This window comes from Eucyclogobius newberryi, unplaced genomic scaffold (assembly GCF_026437365.1).
Source record: "Eucyclogobius newberryi isolate DKJ021-1_F unplaced genomic scaffold, fEucNew1.0.hap1 SCAF_10, whole genome shotgun sequence".
Taxonomy (NCBI): domain Eukaryota; kingdom Metazoa; phylum Chordata; class Actinopteri; order Gobiiformes; family Gobiidae; genus Eucyclogobius; species Eucyclogobius newberryi.
This window is the reverse complement of record NW_027315724.1, coordinates 32132153-32153908: the sequence shown is the minus strand read 5'-3', so window position 1 is coordinate 32153908 and position 21756 is coordinate 32132153. Positions and strand designations below refer to the sequence as shown.

The window sequence follows — 21756 nt, the reverse complement described above, 5'->3', positions numbered from 1 at the left end:
GGTGCAACTTTCTGTTTGCTTTGAGATAATTCATCATCTTCTTATTCGTGAGAGCAGATAAATTACACTTAAATCGAAACAATTCGTACATGATCCCTGCAAACATATGAAAATCTAATTTTAAAAGATGATTAAAAAAATGTGTGAAATGCCAAGGTGAACTGAAGAGTAGGTGAGATGCGCGTCTAGAGCTCCGTCTGTTGCAACGACGCTCCAGTGACATTTACATTACAAATTATCCAAATGACTCAGTGTTATTATGGGCTTAATATGGCAGCAGCGTCATCCATTGTGGTTCAAACAGAGGCTTAGGCAGGAGAAGAAGAACACAAAAAAAACGTGCTCGTGGCAAGGAATCAGTCAATTTGCAAGATTTTGTACGTGACTAATCTTTTTGTTTGGGAGGAAAAGAAAGACAGGATAAAATTACGAATTATTTTGTTCCCTCGTTGTTGAGCCCTGGTTATTAAGCCTGTGGTTCTGACGCTAGGGGGCGCACGTGTCTCTCTCTGTCCCCGGTTCGCCTGAGGATGGCGTCATTGGTCTCTCAGCAACAGCCTGGGCTTCAGTCATGGATGCAGAGACCGTCAAGCTGCACAGACGCGCGCGGAGGGAAGCGGAAGTGCTGCGGATCAGAATGAAAGTAAAGGCTCTCGTGGCACGACAAATACATTTACAGGAAAACTCGGAGAACGACAAATATCAGGTAACCCCATCACTAGATCTGGTTTCTGCTGTGTGTTTACACGAGCAAGAGGAATGTGATCAGCAAAAACACCGGATCACATAAACAACTGTCACTAACGATACATTTGTTAATCAGTCGATGATACTCAAACAATTCTTACTATTTAAATACATTACCAACGTAGAAATATGGTGACTGAAAGTTTTGGATGGAAATGAGTTATGAACAAAGTGTATTATTGAGACAAATCTGAAATTGTTGTTGTTATAGTCCAGATGACGATTATCGAAAATACAATTCTATTATCGAAATACAATTATTTTTTTAATAGTCGACTAGTCACAATTAGTGTCAGTTAATCGATGGATTTTAACTGTTATTTCTAAGTAACTGTTGTAAACAAAGTAAAATAACTCTTTCAATCATGCTTTTTTAATGTAGATTGTAGATTATGGATCAGATGTTACTGTTTACATGACATTTCAATAATTGGACCCTTTGGCCATAGTTTGGTTACCCCTGACAAAACCTCATGACAAGTAAATAAAAAATGAGGTAGTAATTTAGGAAACATAGGAAACACAGTAGGCTTATTAAAGCCTGAATATAAAAGTGACAATTCCCTTTGTCTTGACGTTATTATGAGTATAAGAGGGAAGAAGTTTGTCACTTGATTAAAAGTACAGATACATGAACAAATATGTTTTACAGTAAAGATTGAAGTATTTTACACATATTTATTAACAGGTGAAATGTACTGGTAATATTGAAGCCTGGATATCTAATTAATAGATTTTTGTATTTGCTCAAAGCCAGGACTTGAACTCAAAACCTTTTGGTAGAATGTCCCCATGAGTGTACTAAAACCCACGACAGTTTTTCGCTATTTTCTCATTTTGACTTTAATTGGTGTATTCATACTGGTTGCATATCTAAATTAAAGTGTTAGTAGGCATTTGTGGAGAAATCATTGAAAAGACTGTAGAAAATTGGAAGTGACATCACACTATGGATACTCATTTCAAGTTGATAAATTACAAACAGGAAGTGAAGTTATAAACCTAAAAAAATTTGCTATTCTGTGATCATTTAAAAAAAAAAAATGTAGTAAAATTCAAAATATGGCACAGGCACTTTTACCAATGCAGCAGGTGAAAAAAGTAGGCCCAACATTTTACTTTCCAATAACAAACGTCGAGTAGAAAGCACCTGCTCTCAGATGCAGTGAAGTACACCCACCCACAGAGTGACGCGCCACAATAATCTCCTCCTCCCTTTTTATTGTGAAACGAGTGATCACCGGAAGTCCCTCTCGCCGCCACGCACCCGCTCTTTGCGCTCGCGGCTCGGCGCTCGGCTTGTAGCGGCAGCGGCAGAACAAGCATGGAGCGCAACAAGACGCGCAGGGGACACTCGCCGAGCGGAAAGTGGACGAGCGGCGCGCACTGACGCCCTCACTCCTCCCGGCGGCAGGAGCGCGGTCTCTACCCCGAGCACAACAGGTGGACGCGCGTGCGGGGAAGTGCGAGCCGTACTTCAACCGAAGAGGAGGCAGCGGCGCGGAGACGGTGGCGAGACTCGGTGGATGAATGTAACGGCTTTTCCCCCCCGATCGTTTTTGGAAGCGCGCGCTGTCTTTTGCAATTAAAAAAACAACAAAACAAATAGAAAAACTGGGAATAATCCTGGAATGACTCGCGCGCGCTCGTTCCACGTGACATCCCCTCGTTGCCCACTTTTTGCCCAAGTGAACTGATAAGGTGCGAGTCCAGACAAGTGAGGAGGAGGCACGGGACGCGCACGGTCAGGAGGCGCCATGGTGAAGTTTCACAACTCGGATCTATGGATAGCCTGGGTGGCGCTTTTCTGCATCGCGGGTAAGTTCACCTCCCCGAACAACAAATCACAACACTACAATAACAGATTTTTTTTTTGTGGGCAATATTATAGCGGCAGATGCGGTGGGAATTAAAAAACAAATGCGCCCCGGCGGCTCGAGCGCAAACGCGCGTGCCACTGCCATTTGATCCACCGTCTTTAATACAGTATGTTTGGATCACGTTGGCAAATCCCCTTACATTTCCATTTAAAAAAAAACAAAAACAAAACAATAACTAGACTTGGGATGTCCTGTCTCTCAGCGGCGCGCGCGCGTTGTGGGAACGGACGGCACAGCGCGGCCAAAAACACGCGCGCGTCCCGTCCGCTTTTACGCACCGTTATTTTTCTTTTTCGGTGGGAGTATTTTGGACATGGAAACGGGAGCAGACGGCAGAGGGCTGCGCTGGTAATCCGCCCGATTAACGTGAGGCGAGGCATGCAGAGCAGACAGCAGCAGCAGCAGCAGCAGGTGGACCCCACGGAGCAGGGGAACCTATCTCTATATGTTTCTATAACGCACCCACGGGAATTAAGACTCGGGGGTCGATGTTGCGCGCGGCGTTTAGGTTTTTCCTTGTCCTTCTCTTTACTTTCGAGTGCAGCAGTTATTGTGATTATGTCCGGGGTAATCCTCCTCTTCATCCTCGCAGTGGCCAGAGTGAGGTTTTGGCAGCACACAGTGAAGGAATGACTTTCTTACGTCTTATTCTACTTCAAATTATGTTCAGTTTGCGTGATTCATGTACTGCAGTTCTTGCATATGGTTTCGTGTGTGTGTTAATGCTTTAGTTTCCACTGGTGCGTAAGAAAAATGTACTGCATGTGCAAAGAAATGACTGAAGTAAAAGTGAAAAGCAGAACACGCAACATCTACCTATAAGTAAAAGTGTTGAAATGCCTGTTTAAAAAGGTTCGTTAAGAGTAAAAAGCAAAAGTATTTCTTTCGTTCACATATATTTTGAGAACTGTTATTTACATGTAGTGATGAATTATTGGGATTTGAATATCTTTTGTAGTGGATATAATGTTATATGTGTTTTTGTTTGCTCAAAGTTGGAGCTTTAACTTAACTTTTGTCGATGTGAAAGTGCGAAAAAAATAAAACCATATGAAATGTACTTTAGTTTTTAGTTCAAAAATGTAGTGGAGTACACATGCCTTCACTCAAATGACTTAAGTAAAGTACAGCTAGCTGACAAATTACTTAAACACAGTACTTTTACCTGTGTTACTTTCCACCAAAGTTAGTTTCTATATCATTTCATTATAAACATATATTGTCTGAACATGGATGTATACAGAATAAATGGCAGCCTTTTTTATTGTTATTCACTGGAGCACTTTGCGTACCTGCAAAACAAACACTTTTCATGTCAAATTACTCAAAAACAAAGTGAAGAACATTTAACAAGCGTTGACATTTACTACAACTGTATAATGCGTCTAAATTAAACTTCAAATTCGGAATAATTCATATTCTCATGCTACCGGCGCCGAAATAAATTAAAAAAAAGCACAATGCATCCAGTAAATGTTTAGTCTGGAGCAAAATCCACAAGTTACTGTTTTACTGGAATTTTTTGCATGACATATTTATAAACCTATTTTATAAAACCACATAATGCATGATCATCAAGAGAATGAATACAACAGAATTCTTTCGGGACATGTATTCGAATTTTGACATACATTTATGGGGAAGTGAAAGCACAAAAATATTCAACTGCGGCCAATAAATTCACCAATTGTTTTTATAGTTCTGTTAAAAAAAACGCTCGGACATCCGCCGCCTCAGCCCCTCCGAGCCTCAGCCGTGTCGGGACCCCCCCCTCCGAGCCTCAGCCGTGTCGGGACCCCCACAGCGCTTCCCCCCTTTAGAGACGCACGCAGTCGCCGTAGTGACACATCCACTTGGACACCGGCCTCGTCCTGATTGAATTAAGCCAGTGATTGTCCAGGTGCTCCGCTCGGCTGCTCGCATTTAGCTCCATAAAAGGGAGAAGGACGAGGGGGGCACGGCCAGAGACCAGGAGGGGGGTCCGGGCTCGATCCGAGGAACGTCCCATTAAGTGGCCGCAAATGAAAACAGTAAATTGCGGTCCCTTGTACAAGAAGAGTCAAAGTGAGTCAAAGCGAGTCAAAGCGAGGAGGAATGCGGCGCTCAGAAGTGAGAGAAGAGAAGCCTGTATCTGTCCCACAGTGGGGGACTTTGTGCAAAGTACAGGAACAATCAAGACAAATAAGTAATGTAAATAAAACTATAGAATCTTAGAATGTACTTACGATACAAAATGGAGTAACGGTGATGAAATACAACATTGTGGAAGTTGAATAAATCTATTAAGGCCAGAAAACTATTATGTACAGTATATGGACTATACTATACTATACTATACTATACTATACTATACTATACTATACTATACTATAACTATATGGTTTAGTACAGTATATGGACTATAACTATATGGTTTAGTACGTATATGGACTATAACTATGGTTTTGTACAGTATATGGACTATAACTATGGTTTAGTACAGTATTTGGACTATAACTAAATGGTTTTGTACAGTATTTGGACTATAACGATATGGTTTTGTACAGTATATGGACTATAACTATAGTTTAGTACAGTATATGGACTATAACTATGGTTTAGTACAGTATATGGACTATAACGATATGGTTTTGTACAGTATATGGACTATAACTATAGTTTAGTACAGTATATGGACTATAACTATGGTTTAGTACAGTATATGGACTATAACGATATGGTTTTGTACAGTATTTGGACTATAACTATGGTTTAGTACAGTATATGGACTATAACTATATGGTTTAGTACGTATATGGACTATAACTATGGTTTTGTACAGTATATGGACTATAACTATGGTTTAGTACAGTATTTGGACTATAACTAAATGGTTTTGTACAGTATTTGGACTATAACGATATGGTTTTGTACAGTATATGGACTATAACTATAGTTTAGTACAGTATATGGACTATAACTATGGTTTAGTACAGTATATGGACTATAACGATATGGTTTTGTACAGTATATGGACTATAACTATAGTTTAGTACAGTATATGGACTATAACTATGGTTTAGTACAGTATATGGACTATAACTATATGGATATAAACAAGGGTTTTTCACATTTTTTCCTTGTTGAGAATGAGGGTCTAAGGGGGCTGGCTGCTCTGAGACAGTTCTACATGTGATTGTTTCCTGTGAATGTTAGTTAGTTAGTTAATTTGCTTCTTTATTATTGACCAAGGACAGTTATCTTAGTTGTTGTTTTTATCACATCACTGATATAAAGTGAAATACCTGAAGCATACGGGATTTTTTCTGTGTAGACTTTGCATGTTCTGCCCATGTCTGAGTGGGTTTCCTGTGTCCTTAAAAGTTACAGTATGTTGTGGTAAATCTCTTGAATCATGTAACTTTTCACTAGAACAAAAAGAAACGTCTTTGTGTTCGTTGTTGGCTCAAATAGACGCACAAACTCGTTCCTCGTTCCTTTCTCAGATCCTTTGCCCGTGTTGCTAAAAATAACTTCATTCTGAACAAACGCCATTGATTGTGGTCGCTTGTTTTGGCTCCGCGTGCTCCGACCTCCACTTCAAACTTGTTAAAACAATCATCACACACTTGAGTCTTTATTGACGTTTGCGCTGCGCCTTCTGCCACGGCGAGTCTGAATATATTGTATGAACGTGAAGCTTTCACACTGTGTAACTTTAATCTATTATTAAAGTGCCTCTGACAGGTCGGACGACTCATTGAACTAAAATGCAGAAAAGATATTTTGAATTGTGCACAGAATTGCACATTTTCTTCAGGTTTATAATGTCACTTCCTGTTTGTAATTGATGACATCACACCGGGAAACACTGGGCAAAAACTCATCCAATGTCACAATTTGATTTATTTGACAATCAAAAATGAATGAGAGCACTTTTATTTTGTCAGAGTAATGTTTAAAGGAGTCCAAAAAGTAGTTTCTTTGAGTAAATTCTGCTTAAACTTTGACTGGAATGAGTGTCCCTAGTGTGATGTCACTTCCTGTCATTTTGTACATATTTCTCAATGTTTTTTCAATGCTAATCCCGAAACGCGTCAATCACAACATCAGAAAAAAAGACAAAAAGGAGTTTCCATGAATGTTAAACAGTTGCTCACCAAACAGTTACGGTTTCCTCGTCCGTGAGCGATCCATTGTCAAAAAAGTTAGTATTCATCCAAAAGTCATTTCCAATCTAAAGGAGCTGGTATGAGAAGACTTTTTACTGCTCTGAGCTGAATGGTCCCTGCCCTGGTTTAGTCTTGGTTCCATGTTTTTGGCTTTTCGTGGTTTAGTCCCCATTCAGACCGCTACCAATCGAGTGTGATATGAGTGATATGAATGATAAAGATTATTATTCCAGCACCAACAAACCTTCTCCTTTGTGTATTTATTGTCCTTTATTCCAATCTATAGCCATATCTGTCCCAAGCCCATTCACTCACCCGCTTCCCTTTCGTAGATACATGTATTTCCAAGAACACGTCGTTTAAGTGGCTTGGACAGGTGTCATCTTGAGACGGGTTCACGTCAGGCCCTCGCTCGTGTCCCGTTCTTGGCCGTCGAACGCTGCATAAATATTTCATTGTTTCAGTCCCGCTCATCAAAGTCCGACGGCCTTGAAGGAGCGCTCGATGTTCTCTAGAAGCAGAACGCAAAGCAGTCGTCTACGCAAACGCGTTCACTGGTTGAAGAATATTGTCAGTCAAATATTCCCCGTCGCCCGTGGCAGCGTGTTCGACCGACTCGTTCAGAGTGACAAAGGGCTACAGTGAAATCCATTCGGTAAATTCATTTTGGAGAAGGAGCTAAACGTTTGTTTGTCTGTTGGCGTAATAAGAGCTTATGCAACAGCTTGGGTTGGCACGCGCTCAAATGTCCTTTAAAGGTGCGACTTTTCTTCATGGAGACATTTCAAGAGGATGTACAGTACCGTATTGTCCAGATAATAAGTCACACCTTTTAACATAGTTTTGGCCTTGGTGCCAATTTATACTCCGGAGCGACTTGTATGTGATATTATTTGTTATTTTCACACTGGCAAACGCGTTTCACATGTTGATTATTGACAACCACAAGAGGGCGCTCTAGGCTCTAAGCGACGCAGAAGAAGAATCTGCACTTCCTCTTCCTCTGGAGTTTGTGGAGTTGTTTAGAAGTGACACAGAGGAAGAAGAATTCAGTGGATTTAGTGATCTGGGGTGATACTGATGCTTTGGTAAACTTGTTAGCATGTTCTTTATGCTATAGTTATCTGAATAACTGTTCATATGTTACGTTAACATACCAGACACTTACCACAGTTCTGTCTGTGCCTCATGTAGCTGAAGGTGTTAGCGTTAGCATACGTCATGTAGCTGAAGGTGTTAGCGTTAGCATACGAACACCTATTCATCATGTTCTCTAATCTGTTATTATTTTAAATTGCATTTCAAGATGAAATATCTGTTCTTGTCTTGGATTTTATCCAATACATTTTCCCCAAAAATGCGATTTATACTCCAGTGCGTGTATATGTTTTTTTCATCTCTATTATGCAATTTTTGGCTTACTATTACTATATTCTGGCGATTTATACTATAGACTATAGTCCGGAAAATACAGTAGTTTTGCTCAACAGTTCAACAGTATGACATTGAACGTATAATCGACTTATCGCTCGGTAAATAAAAGATGCACAATGTTCATCTCCATGTATACAGTAGATAAGTTCCAACAGCGGAATGGCATCTTCGTACAGACAAACAGGTGATGGACTCTCCACAGAAACATTAGTGCACTTTTAATTTATATTCTAGAGTGCACAAGTTGGAACTCATTTTGTAATACTACTAACTTTCGAATTGTATGTATATCTCCTTTAAATCTGTAGTTGTACTGATATAATTAAGTGAAGATAATGCTTAAGTTACTTTTTGTATACCCCATAATAGAATAGGGAAGTATGTTTTTGCTCATATAAAGAAAGAAAAGATAAAATACACCAAACTCTACAAAATATTTCATGAAAATGTCAGATAGAAGCCCAGGAGCAGACATTTTATTGGTTGTGACTTTATATTTGACTATATTTTATTATTATTTTTGCTTATCTCATGATTTTGTGTTCAAACATATGGAAAATTACCATTTTAAAAGTGCAAATGGGATCCAGGTCATTCAAGATGGGAGATATGTAACAGTTCTTTTTCCTCTCAACAAATAGATTGTGGGTTTAAATTGTCTGCTTAATAACGTTTGAACACTTTTACCCAATCACAGCCTCTCGACACCGCAAGCAGTAATCCATGTTTAATCCCACTTAACACCCATAGTTGCTTGAGCATGCAATTATACAGTACAGATGAATGAATGAATCATGGTCGTGTGTTTTTCTGTGTTCATACGGCTCCATTTGCCACCGCTTAATTTCCGTAGCGCCAATTAGCTTAGCCTGGCTGCGCACGAGTTCACCGAGGGACGACATTGATCGGTTTACATAATTACGGCCGGTGAAATTAGCTGGTCACACAAAGATTGTTTTATAACTAATATGTAATGATCCGGACCATGTATTAAAAGCTTTTATTTCACTTTGGAAACCAGTTCATGTCATAAACTTAATTAAAAGTTTGTGCATGTGATGGATACAGATAATGAGCAGAGACACGCTGATTAGGAGCGCTCTGATTGTTCGGAGGAAGTGTCATTCCCAGTCACATGCGAACATATGATAGTCCCATTGTTTTGTTATGTCGTTAAACCAATTTGCATGGAGTAATAATGAGTATAACAGCTAGTTAAACATGTGATCGCCTTTTCCCTCTGATTTCTCTTTTAGTTTTTGGGTATGGCTGTTTTATGTGTTACTGATTGTGTTTGTATGTCTTTTAATCCTTTGTAAAGTGTCAAAAATGTGCCAAATTAATTATTATTATCAAACTGAACCAGCACCGTCTGTCTGTTACTTTTAATGTAAGTCTTATTAACATGTAATTTAACAATGGCAAGCAATGAAGCATGCCATACCAATGTTTTTCTAATTTTAAGACGGTGTAGACCATTAAAAAGTAGTAAAGTAGTAACAAATGCAACACAACTGAATAGATCTCAAGGTGCTCTTTTGACCATAAAAATAAATAAATCATAAAATCATTCATCTTACAAAATAAAAAAGACATGCCACAATTAATTGGAATAATCAGGATTATTATGTGTTTTATCTGGATTATACAGACTCTAAAACGCATTTCCAAAGAGCTTTTATAAAGAGTGCAGCGGCATTATTCAATCAAAATGTCCAAAAATAATAGAAAGTTTTGAATTTTTATGAATATACAAAAAAAATATTTGTACTAGGTTTAGCCACTGCATTCCATCTGCATTTCCCCTATGACGAAACATAATTTAATCATGCATGAAGCAAATGTACATTATTCATTATTTTCCGCTCTTTTATTTATTTAAAAAAAAAAATCCTGAGCAATCTCGTGCAGGTATTTCCACGTAAACCGCCGTATGTTTAGACTTCACGCAACTCGAGATACCAAATCGGACACAAAGGCTCAAATCGTCCGGCGCGCATATGTCATCCCATAAGCACATCACGTTTTCCTCTCGTTTTGCGCCCGCCACTGAAAAGGAGCAGCTGCAACAAGCGCGTTGGCCAGATGGAACCTTCCACCTCGGTAATTTTTTACACTAAAAATAGCCTCTCAAAAAATTAAAAGACCGCCGGGACCCCTCTTAAAAAGTGTGCGCGTGTGAGCGACAAGACTGCACGATGACGGCGTCCCGGGACTGAGCGTGCGTGAATAAGTGATGGGCAGATATGTGGCGGAGGAGAGGGAAGAGAGGAAGGAGCGAGACGCCGCGGTGTCTTAAGCACACATTAGAGGCTCAGGGCCCGGAAGAGGTGCCAAACATCTGGGGTCAGAGTCTGGAATCGGACGCTGTCGGGCCACATCCGGGTCAGCGACGGAGCGAGTCGGTGGTTGGTCGGTAAAACAGATCAATGTGTTTACCTCATATGGATTTTTTTCGAATTGAAAACAAATTGTGTCGCTCCATTGTTATTTCATGAACGTAAACCAGACAGGCTATGAATCAGAGCTGGTTTGACATATAAATAGAGTCAAACATCTTCCTCCTGAAGTCTGAATTCTACATTAAACCAGATTAGGGCTGGTACAATACAATACAATACAATACAATACAATACAATACAATACAATACAATACAATACAATACAATACAATACAATGCAATGCAATGCAATGCAATGCAATGCAATGCAATGCAATGCAATACAATACAATACAATACCAAACAAAACAAAACAAAACAAAACAAAACAAAACAAAACAAAACAAAACAAAACAAAACAAAACAAAACAAAACAAAACAAAACAATACAATACAATACAATACAATACAATACAATACAATACAATACAATACAATACATCACAATACAATACAATACAATACAATACAATACAATACAATACAATAGTAGAAAAAGCTTCAGTTGTTGTCATCTGGACTCGGTTAGAAACAACAACTACAATGGAACACGCCTGGATGAATGAGGGATTACACCGACAATACAATACATATTATGATACATGGTCCACGATACGATACGAATCCCGATACCGATACTGGTGTTAAAAGTTTACTGAAATTATGTGTTGATTAAGATAAGATAAGATAAGATATTCCTTTATTGTCCCACATGGGGAAATTTCATTGGTGCAACGCAGGTAGATACAGAGGTAGATACAGAGGAAAAGAACAGATCACATCGCTTATAGGAAGTCTGAAAAACACTTTCAGTAAGTAGAATAAAAACCCAATTCAGTAAGTAGAATAACGAAACGCTTTACACGCTGAACATGACATTCTAAAGCGTTTTGTTATTCTAAAGCGTTTTGTTATTCTACTTAATCAACACATAATTTCAGTAAACTTTTAACACTGGTTTTAAGGGATATCATGAATCAGGACGCCTATCGAATCCAGTTCTGAGTATCGGGATTCGTATCGTATCGTGGACCCTGTATCATATGTATTGTATTGTACCAGCCCTAATCTGGTGTCCTCAATATCAGAATACAACTGTCGTATGATTAAGTCACACTTTCAGCTCCTCAGATTCAGCCGTCGTGCGTCAGGCTGTAGGTTCAGAAGTGTAGAACTCAGCATATTCTAAAGACTTTACGTTGTTTAAAAGTACCACGGTCTCTGTATCGATACGTGTATTGCCAAGAAGTCCGTCACGATACATCACGATATCGATATATTGAGCACGGCCCTAAACCAGACGTTGATTGACTGTAAACGTCTCGATTAAAACGACACAAGCTCATCACTGACAAGAAACAAATGGATCGTGATACAGTTTAAATCGATTCGTCGCACACTTGGCAGGTTCACAATATCAACTTGTCTACGAGCTAAGAATGTCCCCAAGTAACAGATAATACAATCAAGTAGCTGTTCAATCGCGTCCCCTGGCTGGAGCAGATATTAGCATTATGCTTGGTTTGTGGGCTTTTAATTTACTACAAAACAGTCACTTTCTGTTTGTCTGTAACCAACTGTTTTGCACAAGTATTCAATTCAATTCATTGTATTTTTGTAACGCCCAAAATCACAACAGCAGTCGTCTAGAGGGGCAACTGTGAAGCAGCAGATTAAACAATGTTCATGGGACTTGGCGATGTCCCAGGGTCCCGTGTCCTTAGACAAATGTCCCAAGGTCCCATGTCCTTCTCCGCCAGGAAAAAACCTCCTGTTGAAAAAGTAGAAACCTGGAGGAGTTCCACAGTGAAGGAGAGATCCGACTCCCTCAGACGGACAGGCGGAGATAGACAGTGGAGCCGGAGCCACTCAGGAGGAGAACCAGTGGAGTAGGGACCGCTTCTCCAGGGACTCGAGGAACATCTGGGTCCACAGGTCACCAATGTGTCTGTCCCACTCCCCGCGGGAAGTGGGACAAGAAGAAGAAGGAAAGGAAATGAACAGATTGCAAGTGAAATTAAATATTACGGTAAATGTTGATGGAAAATGTAGTCAGAAGCAGAGTTTAGGTAGTAGCAATTTAATTATATCCATCCATCCATCCATTTTCTACCGCTTGTTCCCTTTCGGGGTCGCGGGTACCTTCGGGCCTTAGGCGGGGTACACCCTGGACAGTGGCCAACTTGTCGCAGGGTCAACACAGAGACATAGACATTACAGACATTACATTCAGTCTCACATTCTTTCACTAGGGCCAATTTAGAGTTACCAATTTTGCCTAACACATGCATGTCTTTGGACGGTGGGAGGAAGCCAGAGAACCTGGAGAGAACCCACGGTAACACGGGGAGAACATGCAGACTCCACCCAGAGAGATCATGTGATGTTGGTCTGGTCCAGGAATCGAACCCATGATCTCCTTCTTGGGAGGCAAGAGCGCTAACCACCGTGCACCCCCAATTTAATTATATATTAAATGAATTGTTACACCATTTAACTCTATTTAATGTCCTCATAGGAACGGTGTTGAAGTGGTTAGCCGTTTCCCCCCCTCTTGTGAGCTCGATCCATGGGCCATTCATTCAGGATTTTCGCATTACACCACCACTTGAGGCAGACTTCCACATCCGACTACCGAAATCGTTTGCGTTTCGAAGTTCTTTTCTGCAAACTGGCTCAGCGACGTGCGGGAAGCGGCAGATATCCACAGACTTATCAACGAACGCAGTCGGAGTCAGTGACCTTTAAGCGCCGTAGAATGTTCCTGGGGTGTAGCTCGCCGTGACAGATCGGATCTTTGGGAGGAACGGGAGGCTAACATCTGATACTGCGATCTGTGCGAGTGTGTACGTGTGTGTGTGTGTGTGTGTGCGACGGGGAGAGAAGTAGAGGGCCTTGAGCTTATCCATATTTAAAGCAGATGTCTCCGTCGCGTTGCTGCACTCGAACGTCCTCTTCTCCAAATGAGCGGTTTTGCTTCGCTGGCTCTTCGGGCTCGACAGGGCAAAGACGGGACTGGCACGACACGTCACAAGGCACTTTTAGATCGCAAATTAAACCTCATTTGAAGTCCTAATGTTGTTCCCCCCCCCCACAAAAAAACATCTGAGTATCATTGGAAGGCTTCTGTGCAAGCGAAAAGCACAACTAATCAGCAGTCTGCGGAGAGCGTGACCAACGTTTTGGCCTTTAGTCACAAGTCGGGGGTTTCCAAGTCCAAGATTATGTCAGTTTGTTTTTTTATTTTTGAACTTCATTTTACAAGGAAGTTTTACAAACGATGGTCAAATATTTAGCTCAGGGCTTAAAGTCATTGATGGCAGACACATTATGCAGTTTATTTGAAGATAAAAGCAGTATTGATTGTAGTGGAAAGTCATTTTTGGTGTTTGCTGTGGGAAGAAGCATCGCAATTTTACAACTATTCCTGATCAGGGATGTCACAATATCCAATTTTTGTGTTACGATTATTGTGAAAAAAAAACATCACGATTTAACGATTATTCTCGATCATTGAGACTGTGACCAAACAACAGTGACATATTTAATTTTCTTTAATTGCCATGTGACTCTTTCTCCGGCTTTACAAAATGTAACGGTCTGAAAGACAAAATAAAGTAAAATTTGACACAAACAGCCAGATAAAATAAAGTTCTTAACATTTAGGTAGATTTCTGGACGAGCGATTTAACTAAAAATACTTAATTTTGCTTTTAAAATTGTCACGATTATTATTTTTTGGGTTCTCACGATTATATTGTGACGATTATTGATTAACTAAATAATCGTGACACCCCTATTTCTGATTATTGACAACAACATGACCAAATCCTAATTCACACCGTCTAATTATAGTATTTATCTTGCAGTATGTGACAATGAAATAATGAGCAGGGCCGGCCCGGGATATAAACTAACTCAAAGCAATTGTTTAGGGCCGCGACCAGACCAGAGAGCGAGAAAGACAAGAGAGAATTTCACTCTACAACTCATACAAACCGCAGTCAAACTTATTAACAGAAAACTAAAGCGTCTGTTATTGTTACAAGTGGAAAAAAAACTGTTCAATTGTCTAAAGTCTCAGTCCGCAGTGCCATAATCGTGATTTGGGGGGCTTCTTATACTGTAACCCATGCATACACCAGATGGTACAGTCTAGATCTATCCATGTAGCCTATTGACAAAAACTGTGGAAAAATATGACATCTAAAATACATCTAAGAGTACTGGAAATGACACAGGATTTATTCAAATTTACTTCAAACCCCCCTTTGCCCTTTGCGTATTATATTGTAGAAAAAGCTTCAGTTGTAGTCATTTGGACACAGTTAGAAAAAATTGACGTTCCGACTCTCATCCAAGAGTCATTGTCAATAAAACAATTTAGGTCGAGAACTCCGATATTTGTACTATTCTGTGGTAAGTCCAGCCCATTGGGAGGCCCAAAATTCTTGGAAATACGTCGGTGTAATCCCTCATTCGTCCAGGCGTGTTCCATTGTAGAAAAAGCTTCAGTTGTAGTCATTGAACACAGTTAGAAAAATACCGCAGAATAGTACAAATATCGGAGTTCTCGACCTAAATTCTTTTATTGACAATGACTCTTGGATGAGAGTCAAAACGTCTAATTTTTCTAACTGAGTCCAGATGACTACAACTGAAGATTTTTCTACTATGGAACACGCCTGGACGAATGAGGGATTACACCGACGTATTATATTGTATTTATCATTCTAAAATAAACAAAAAAAAGATGAATAAATGGCCCCCTTTCTCACTTTTCCTTCCCGTCTGCCTCTGATTTTTAAACAGTTCGGTGAAGATGGTCCACAACCAAAAGCTTTCTTAGGACCATCAAATGCCCTGATTACGAGTGAATGTGGAATAAACAGTCTACTTCACACATACTTCACATTTGTGTTCACTTTTTTTGGAGTAGCTCAGTTTATTGAATCAAAAATACTTATTTTTGCTCAATATTAGATACGTATATTTGCTTATTTAATGCTTCCTGCTCCCTATTATATATATTTTTTTAGTTCTAATACATTACACCCATGTTGTTTGATCAACCAAATAACCTTAATTCCCCGATTCTCTAATCACGTTTTTCATCTGGCACAATACAAACATAGAATACATCGTTTTCTACACATATTTTCCACTTTGCAAACTTTTTTTTGGACTTTTAACAGCCCGCGGCTCACATTAATCTACACGAGGACATATGTTCCCTCCACCAGATCAACAAGAGCCCATTCGTTTCTGCGCCTTTGTGACGTACAGCCGCACTCCATCTCTGTCTCCCCGCCGGTCGTTATGTTGATCTCTGGTATTACAGAGAAGAGTCGGCCTGTTTATCATTGTAATCCTTCACGAGCTCGGATCAATGATGGGGGAGAAGGGGGAAGAGAAAAAAAAAAACACTACACTCTACACTTCCATCCCCAAAGCCCCCGTGTCTTCTCCTCCATACCTGGGATTTCATAACTCCCACTGCAAATAAATTACAGTAGATCCCAGAGGAAGAGGGTTTTCCCCCGGAACGCGGTGACGTCATCGGCGCCGTCGGCCAATCGGAGCGCGGCTCAGCATCGGCCGGGTTTTAGAGGTTCATTAGACTGATTTACACTCCCCAGCGAGCCAACAGTGTCCCGAGAGGATTGATAATTCGCCCGACGATGAGTCTGCGTAGGAACATAAGGAGTCCGATACAAAGCGGCAATTAAGTACAAAAGTGCGGCGTTGATGCATTTATGGCAGTGATTAAGTGGATACATGTGCATTATTATGAGCTGTAGGAGTTGAGCTGGACTCTTTATGAAAACAAATGAGAAGTGGAGCTGACTTAGACTCAGACGTTGTAGGAAATGTAGAAAATGTTCGGAAGACGTTTTCTTAAGCTCGTGCGGCAATTTTTCGTGTCTGAGGCTATAATCATGACATCGAATACCGTTCATGTAAAAAAATATCACAGGGACTGAAAAACAAGCAAAAGAAGTTAGATGTTTTTCTTCTAAATGATAATGACCAATGAGCTCCATTGTTTCTCATGCGTCAGTGAAACAAACAAATCTGATTGGACGGTAGTGCACTGAGGGGGAGCGGTGACCAGACTCACTCTTTGTAAAGAAAAGTGTGTATTCTGGATCCCATAAGAGAAGAGAACTTTTGTCACACAATGGGGAAATTACAAGAAAGTACAAGAATGAAAGGAGAATTTAAAAAAATACAATAGAAAAAAAAGATAAATAATATAAAAAACTTGCTTAAATTAGATTAGATTTTTGGAATTTACTTTGAATATAGTTGAAATACTGTGGAATATTACAGGCAAAGCATTACATGTTCCATAGTGCATGTGTAAAATCGGAAAACAATCTGTAAAGTAGAAAATATATCATCATTTGAAGTCGATCGGTCATTTTTAATCTGAAGTTACTGCCCTGAGCTGGTAAATCCCGCCTTAAAGATAGAGTCATATCCCCTAATGCTCTGACTTTGTTTAGTTTAGCAACAGGAGGCATTACACGGCCAAAATAGTTTACATACTGGAAACCTTATTGTCGAAAACCACTTTTGAATCCCTCCTGCGTCTACATATAGGTTTGCATTGTGTCCAGATTGAGATTGAGCTCTGATCGGTTTTGTTCTCGACACTAGTCCTGGAGCAGAGTCTATATATAGGTATCCACTGTAACCCCCCCGGGTCCGTGGCCACGCTGCACTAATTTGAAATTGATTGTTAATTGATCCACAGAGCGACTATGTGACCTCCCGCTCCTGATAGAGCTGTACACCGTCACACAGAGGGAAAGACGGTGCCCTTCGGTGGGTTATCTTGACCGAAGATCTTCTCTAAACATGCACAGGATAGATAATGCGATTTTTCTGAAGCAATATAATTTAGTAAATTGCTGGACACAATGAGCTGCATTTTCTCTCCGGTAATGGCTACCTCGCATCTCTGCTTCCCGACCGTTAGAGAGAGAAATTACTGTTGCTTTTAGTTTTTAAAAGCTTTGGCCGATGACGTAAGGGATGTTGGATTTTTTGTATTTCATGTGCAGCGCCAAAGGACAGTTGTAAGAGTAGCTTGGCTGTTCGCTGGTGGCGCAGCGGTTTAAAGCGCCACCGCGGCGTCGAGGGTTCGATTCCCTCCGCTTTATGCCCCCTCACTCCCCCTTTCAATGCTGTAACTGTCAAATAAAGACTTCAGACAGTCTCGCAATGGCAAAGAAATATAGAGCATGGTCTCAAACTTAAAGATGATCTATACTTCATGCGCAGGCAACTGGATAGGCAAAAATACAGAAGAGTAATAGGACAGAAATCGAATGCACTGTGTTATTACCAAGAATTATGTTCCTGGTCATTTACATTCTTTATATTGGGTTAGTATTGATTGATGAATGTGTCTTTTTTTGTCTTTTTTTTGTGATTCATTAAGTAAAGTGCTTATTAAAGTTCTGCAGCGTATGTGCAGCCAAATGACCACTGCATTCACCAGTATTTATTTGCTTTAGAAACGACTTTAGAAAGCTCAACTTTATTAATTAACCCCTTGTGAAGGAGGAAATTCCCTCTCTGCATTTGACCCGTTCTTCAAAGGCACCAGTGAGTTCATCGCCGGGTCCTGAATGTATTTCAAATGATGCACACGCCTTTGTAAGCAAGACAAATACAAATAAAACAAATTTTATACACGATTGTGCCTGTTTATTTGTCTTTTACAACATAAAATCCTCCGTGTTGTATCTTCCCACATATCGCTTAAGTCCTTGTTTTTCACTCGTAGCAGATGTTTTGAGGCGAGGCCACGAAAAAGCAGCCCAAAAGGGGAGGAAAGACGTGAATGTAGTGAAAAGAGGACGTATTCTCCTGCATTAAAGATGGGCAGGGCTTTCACAGTTATAGGTAATTCATAGCATCACTGTTGGCTAAAACTCTTCTGTTTTATTTGTGCTCCCTTCAACGCCTCAACTCAAAACGTATTAACTTCAACATCATGGAGACGCGGAAAAGAGCAGCGCAAGCACAAGGACGTAAGAAAGTGCTGCTGGTGTCATATGTTATCCATAGGGTTTACAGCGTTCCATTACTTCCACACATAGCAGTCTATACGTATTAAATGTGATGTTTTGCGATACATATAACAGTGTCGAGGCCAAACTGTCATCAAAACTGCAATTTAAGCAGAAATAATTTAAAAAACAGTACATTTTATTTACTTTAGCTTTACAATATGCGTGTTTATGCATTTCTTTATATGATGTTTTTGTCTCAATTGTTTGGATGCATGAAATACGCTGAATTCTGTTCTTTATCTGTGGAAAAATTACACATAAATATTGAAGCAGTGCTGATTGTAAAAAGTGAATTGTTATTGTTGTGGAATTACCGTATTTCCCGGATTATAAATCACACCATTTTTATAGTTTTGGCCGGGGTGCGACTTATACTTATATTTATGCTTATACTTATACTCCGGAGCGACATATATATGATATTATTTGTTATTTTCACACTGCATTTCATACTCCAGTGCAACTTATATTTGTTTTTTCTTCTCTATTATGCATTTTTTGGCTGGTGCGACTTATAGTCCGGAAAATACGGTAATTGAGTAATGATTCTATTTGCATTTGGGTCTCTGTGTCATGAGGATATGATTTGGGCCTGGTGGAGTGCTCTGCTTGTTTAATGCCACGCGGTGAAGAAACATTCTGAGCAAACCATCGCAGACGTCTCCATGGACACAGACATGTAGACCTTTCATTATTAGTATTCCCTCTGCTCGGTCTTCGAAAAGGCGAAGCTGAAGTTGATTTGAATACAGTTTTAGGACTCGTAGCCTCACAATTGCACATGCCGCATCAACATTTGGACCGTATCAGGACTAGACCATAACTAAACCGGGGCTAAAACACGACCAAACCAAGTCTACACCAGGACTCAATCTGTAACAAACCAGGACCAAACCAGGACTTACGTCATGGGTGTCCAAACGTTTTCCACCAAGGGCCGCATTTTGAAACGTATACGGGGCCAGAGGGCCACAAACAACTTGACAATGTCGGATTTGTTGAATGACAGTGAATCATTCAAAATTTTGCATTTGACGTAATTGCGATGAGCCTCCACACCTTTAATTAGACCCAGAACATTAATATTAGGTTGGTATAACATCAATATGCCTGAATTTTCCCAATTTCACAGTCAAAAGTACTACTTTTTGTTGTTTGGGCCGACATAGCAGGAAGCTGGAGGGCCGACAAAAATTGGTCTGCGTGCCGCATTTGGCCCCCGGGCCCTAGTTTGGACATGCCTGACTTACGTGAGCGCTGCCCAAGATCATGTTTGTTACCTTTCTAAAGAGTTCCCTGTAGGACAAAGTCTGCCTGTTCTGTCTGTCTTTAGCTCCACCCCCCAGAGGCCAGTGTCCTGCTTGTGTGCACTTTTATTAAGGTGACTCCGAAAGTCTTCTCCAACTTTCTCTGCTTTCCCTAATCATGTTTCTCCTCTTCTCTCTCCTTCATTGTTCTGAGTATTGGATCTTGGTAACACTCACATCCATCTTGCCATTGTTAAACTCAACGCCAGTGTCTGCTTTGCGTTCACACCATGGATCTATTATGGTTCACGCACTGTAAATGTGCCCGTCTGAGCATCACAAATTGATTTCCAAACTCATTATTAACAAAAGAAGTAACAGCAGTAACATCTGCATTTAGATCACAGTTGTAGTGCTCAGTTACGTTTACTTAATAGCTGTTTAAAGTATTTGAACTTCCATGAGATGTACTGTATTATTTTACTTCTACTTAATATTTTGTGTAAAGTAACACTCTTTTTTTTACTCTTTTCTCTAAGTAAATCTACATGTGACAAAAGAGTTGAAAACAGTAAAGGATTTGAACATTTGTGTTTCTTCCACCGCTCCTTCAGATGTGCTTCAGTTAAAACAAAATAATTGTGTCTATCTTTTGAAATACCAGGTTTGATGCATTATTCATTGTTTATTCATTAACTTCAATTTGTAAATCAGATGCCATGAAAAGACAAGATATTTGATCTAAACTTTTTGAAACTAGGTCCGAGAATGCAGCGATTTCAAAACACTTTTCAGGCGTCGGCCACATTTACCCTAAATATGATGTTTACTGCAGAATCCTCGCTCCTCTGCTGCACCGCGAGCTACAGGTGACGCTGAGAAATAAAGAAATAAATCCACCATAGGGTCTCCATTAAGTTCTGAAGCTTTCTGTAAAATCTGAAGCAGAATCCCTCGTCTCTTCTGTAGATTTCATTCAGAATATCTTACTTTCATGGACTACTGGTAATTTAAGACCTTAAAAAGTGTCATTTACCTTGTCATTTTTGTAATTACTACTTCATGTAATAAGATAAGATAAGATATTCCTTTATTGTCCACACTTGGGGAAATTTCATTGTTGCAACGCAGGTAGATACAGAGGAAAAGGACAGATAACTTATTGGAAGTTTAATAGTTTAATATATAAAGTTTAATAGAAGAACTCTTATAAACAAAACTCTTATAAACAAAAACTCCTATAGACAAATCCTCTCATTTCCTAATAAGGAATGGAAGGGAAAAATAAAGATAAAATAAAATAAAATGAAATAAAAAAAGCTAGCGTAAGGCAAGATAATACCAATAATAATGGTCAATAAACACTCTATTTTCATCAGTTATATGCACAATTACAATTACATAACAATAATGTCATTACAATTTAACCAAAGGTATTGTATCAAAAAGTATAGTAATACATTGCAATAGTATCGTTATCCCAATGCAAAATTTAATAATTGCATGTTTTCTATTGCACATATACATTTATTCAGCATCAATAATCCAAACAGTATCAATCCGATCAGATTCATAACGATTGCACAATGCAGCGCTTTACTCTCCAGGGAGACCGTTGCAAAGTGTTCTCTGTCGCTGTGTCTCTGCTCTGCATCGATAAGCTCGTCCGATCTGATGCATGTGAGCCAGATCTACACAGAAGAGAGAATGACAGAGGGGGTCCCGTCTGTGGCCCACCTCAAACACATTTAGACTGCAGGAGAAGCACA

At 39.7% G+C, this 21756-nt stretch overlaps 1 protein-coding gene across 1 annotated transcript in view; it reads left to right on the top strand.

Annotated features, from left to right (window-relative positions):
- Window positions 1-2437: 2437 nt before the first annotated feature.
- Window positions 2438-21756, top strand: part of igsf11 (immunoglobulin superfamily member 11) — a 177424-nt gene continuing 158105 nt past the window's right edge. The window contains exon 1 of the mRNA XM_072455045.1: window positions 2438-2565. Within this exon, the coding sequence (XP_072311146.1) occupies window positions 2505-2565 (61 nt within the window). The 5' untranslated portion in view covers window positions 2438-2504. The remainder of the gene's footprint in view (window positions 2566-21756) is intronic.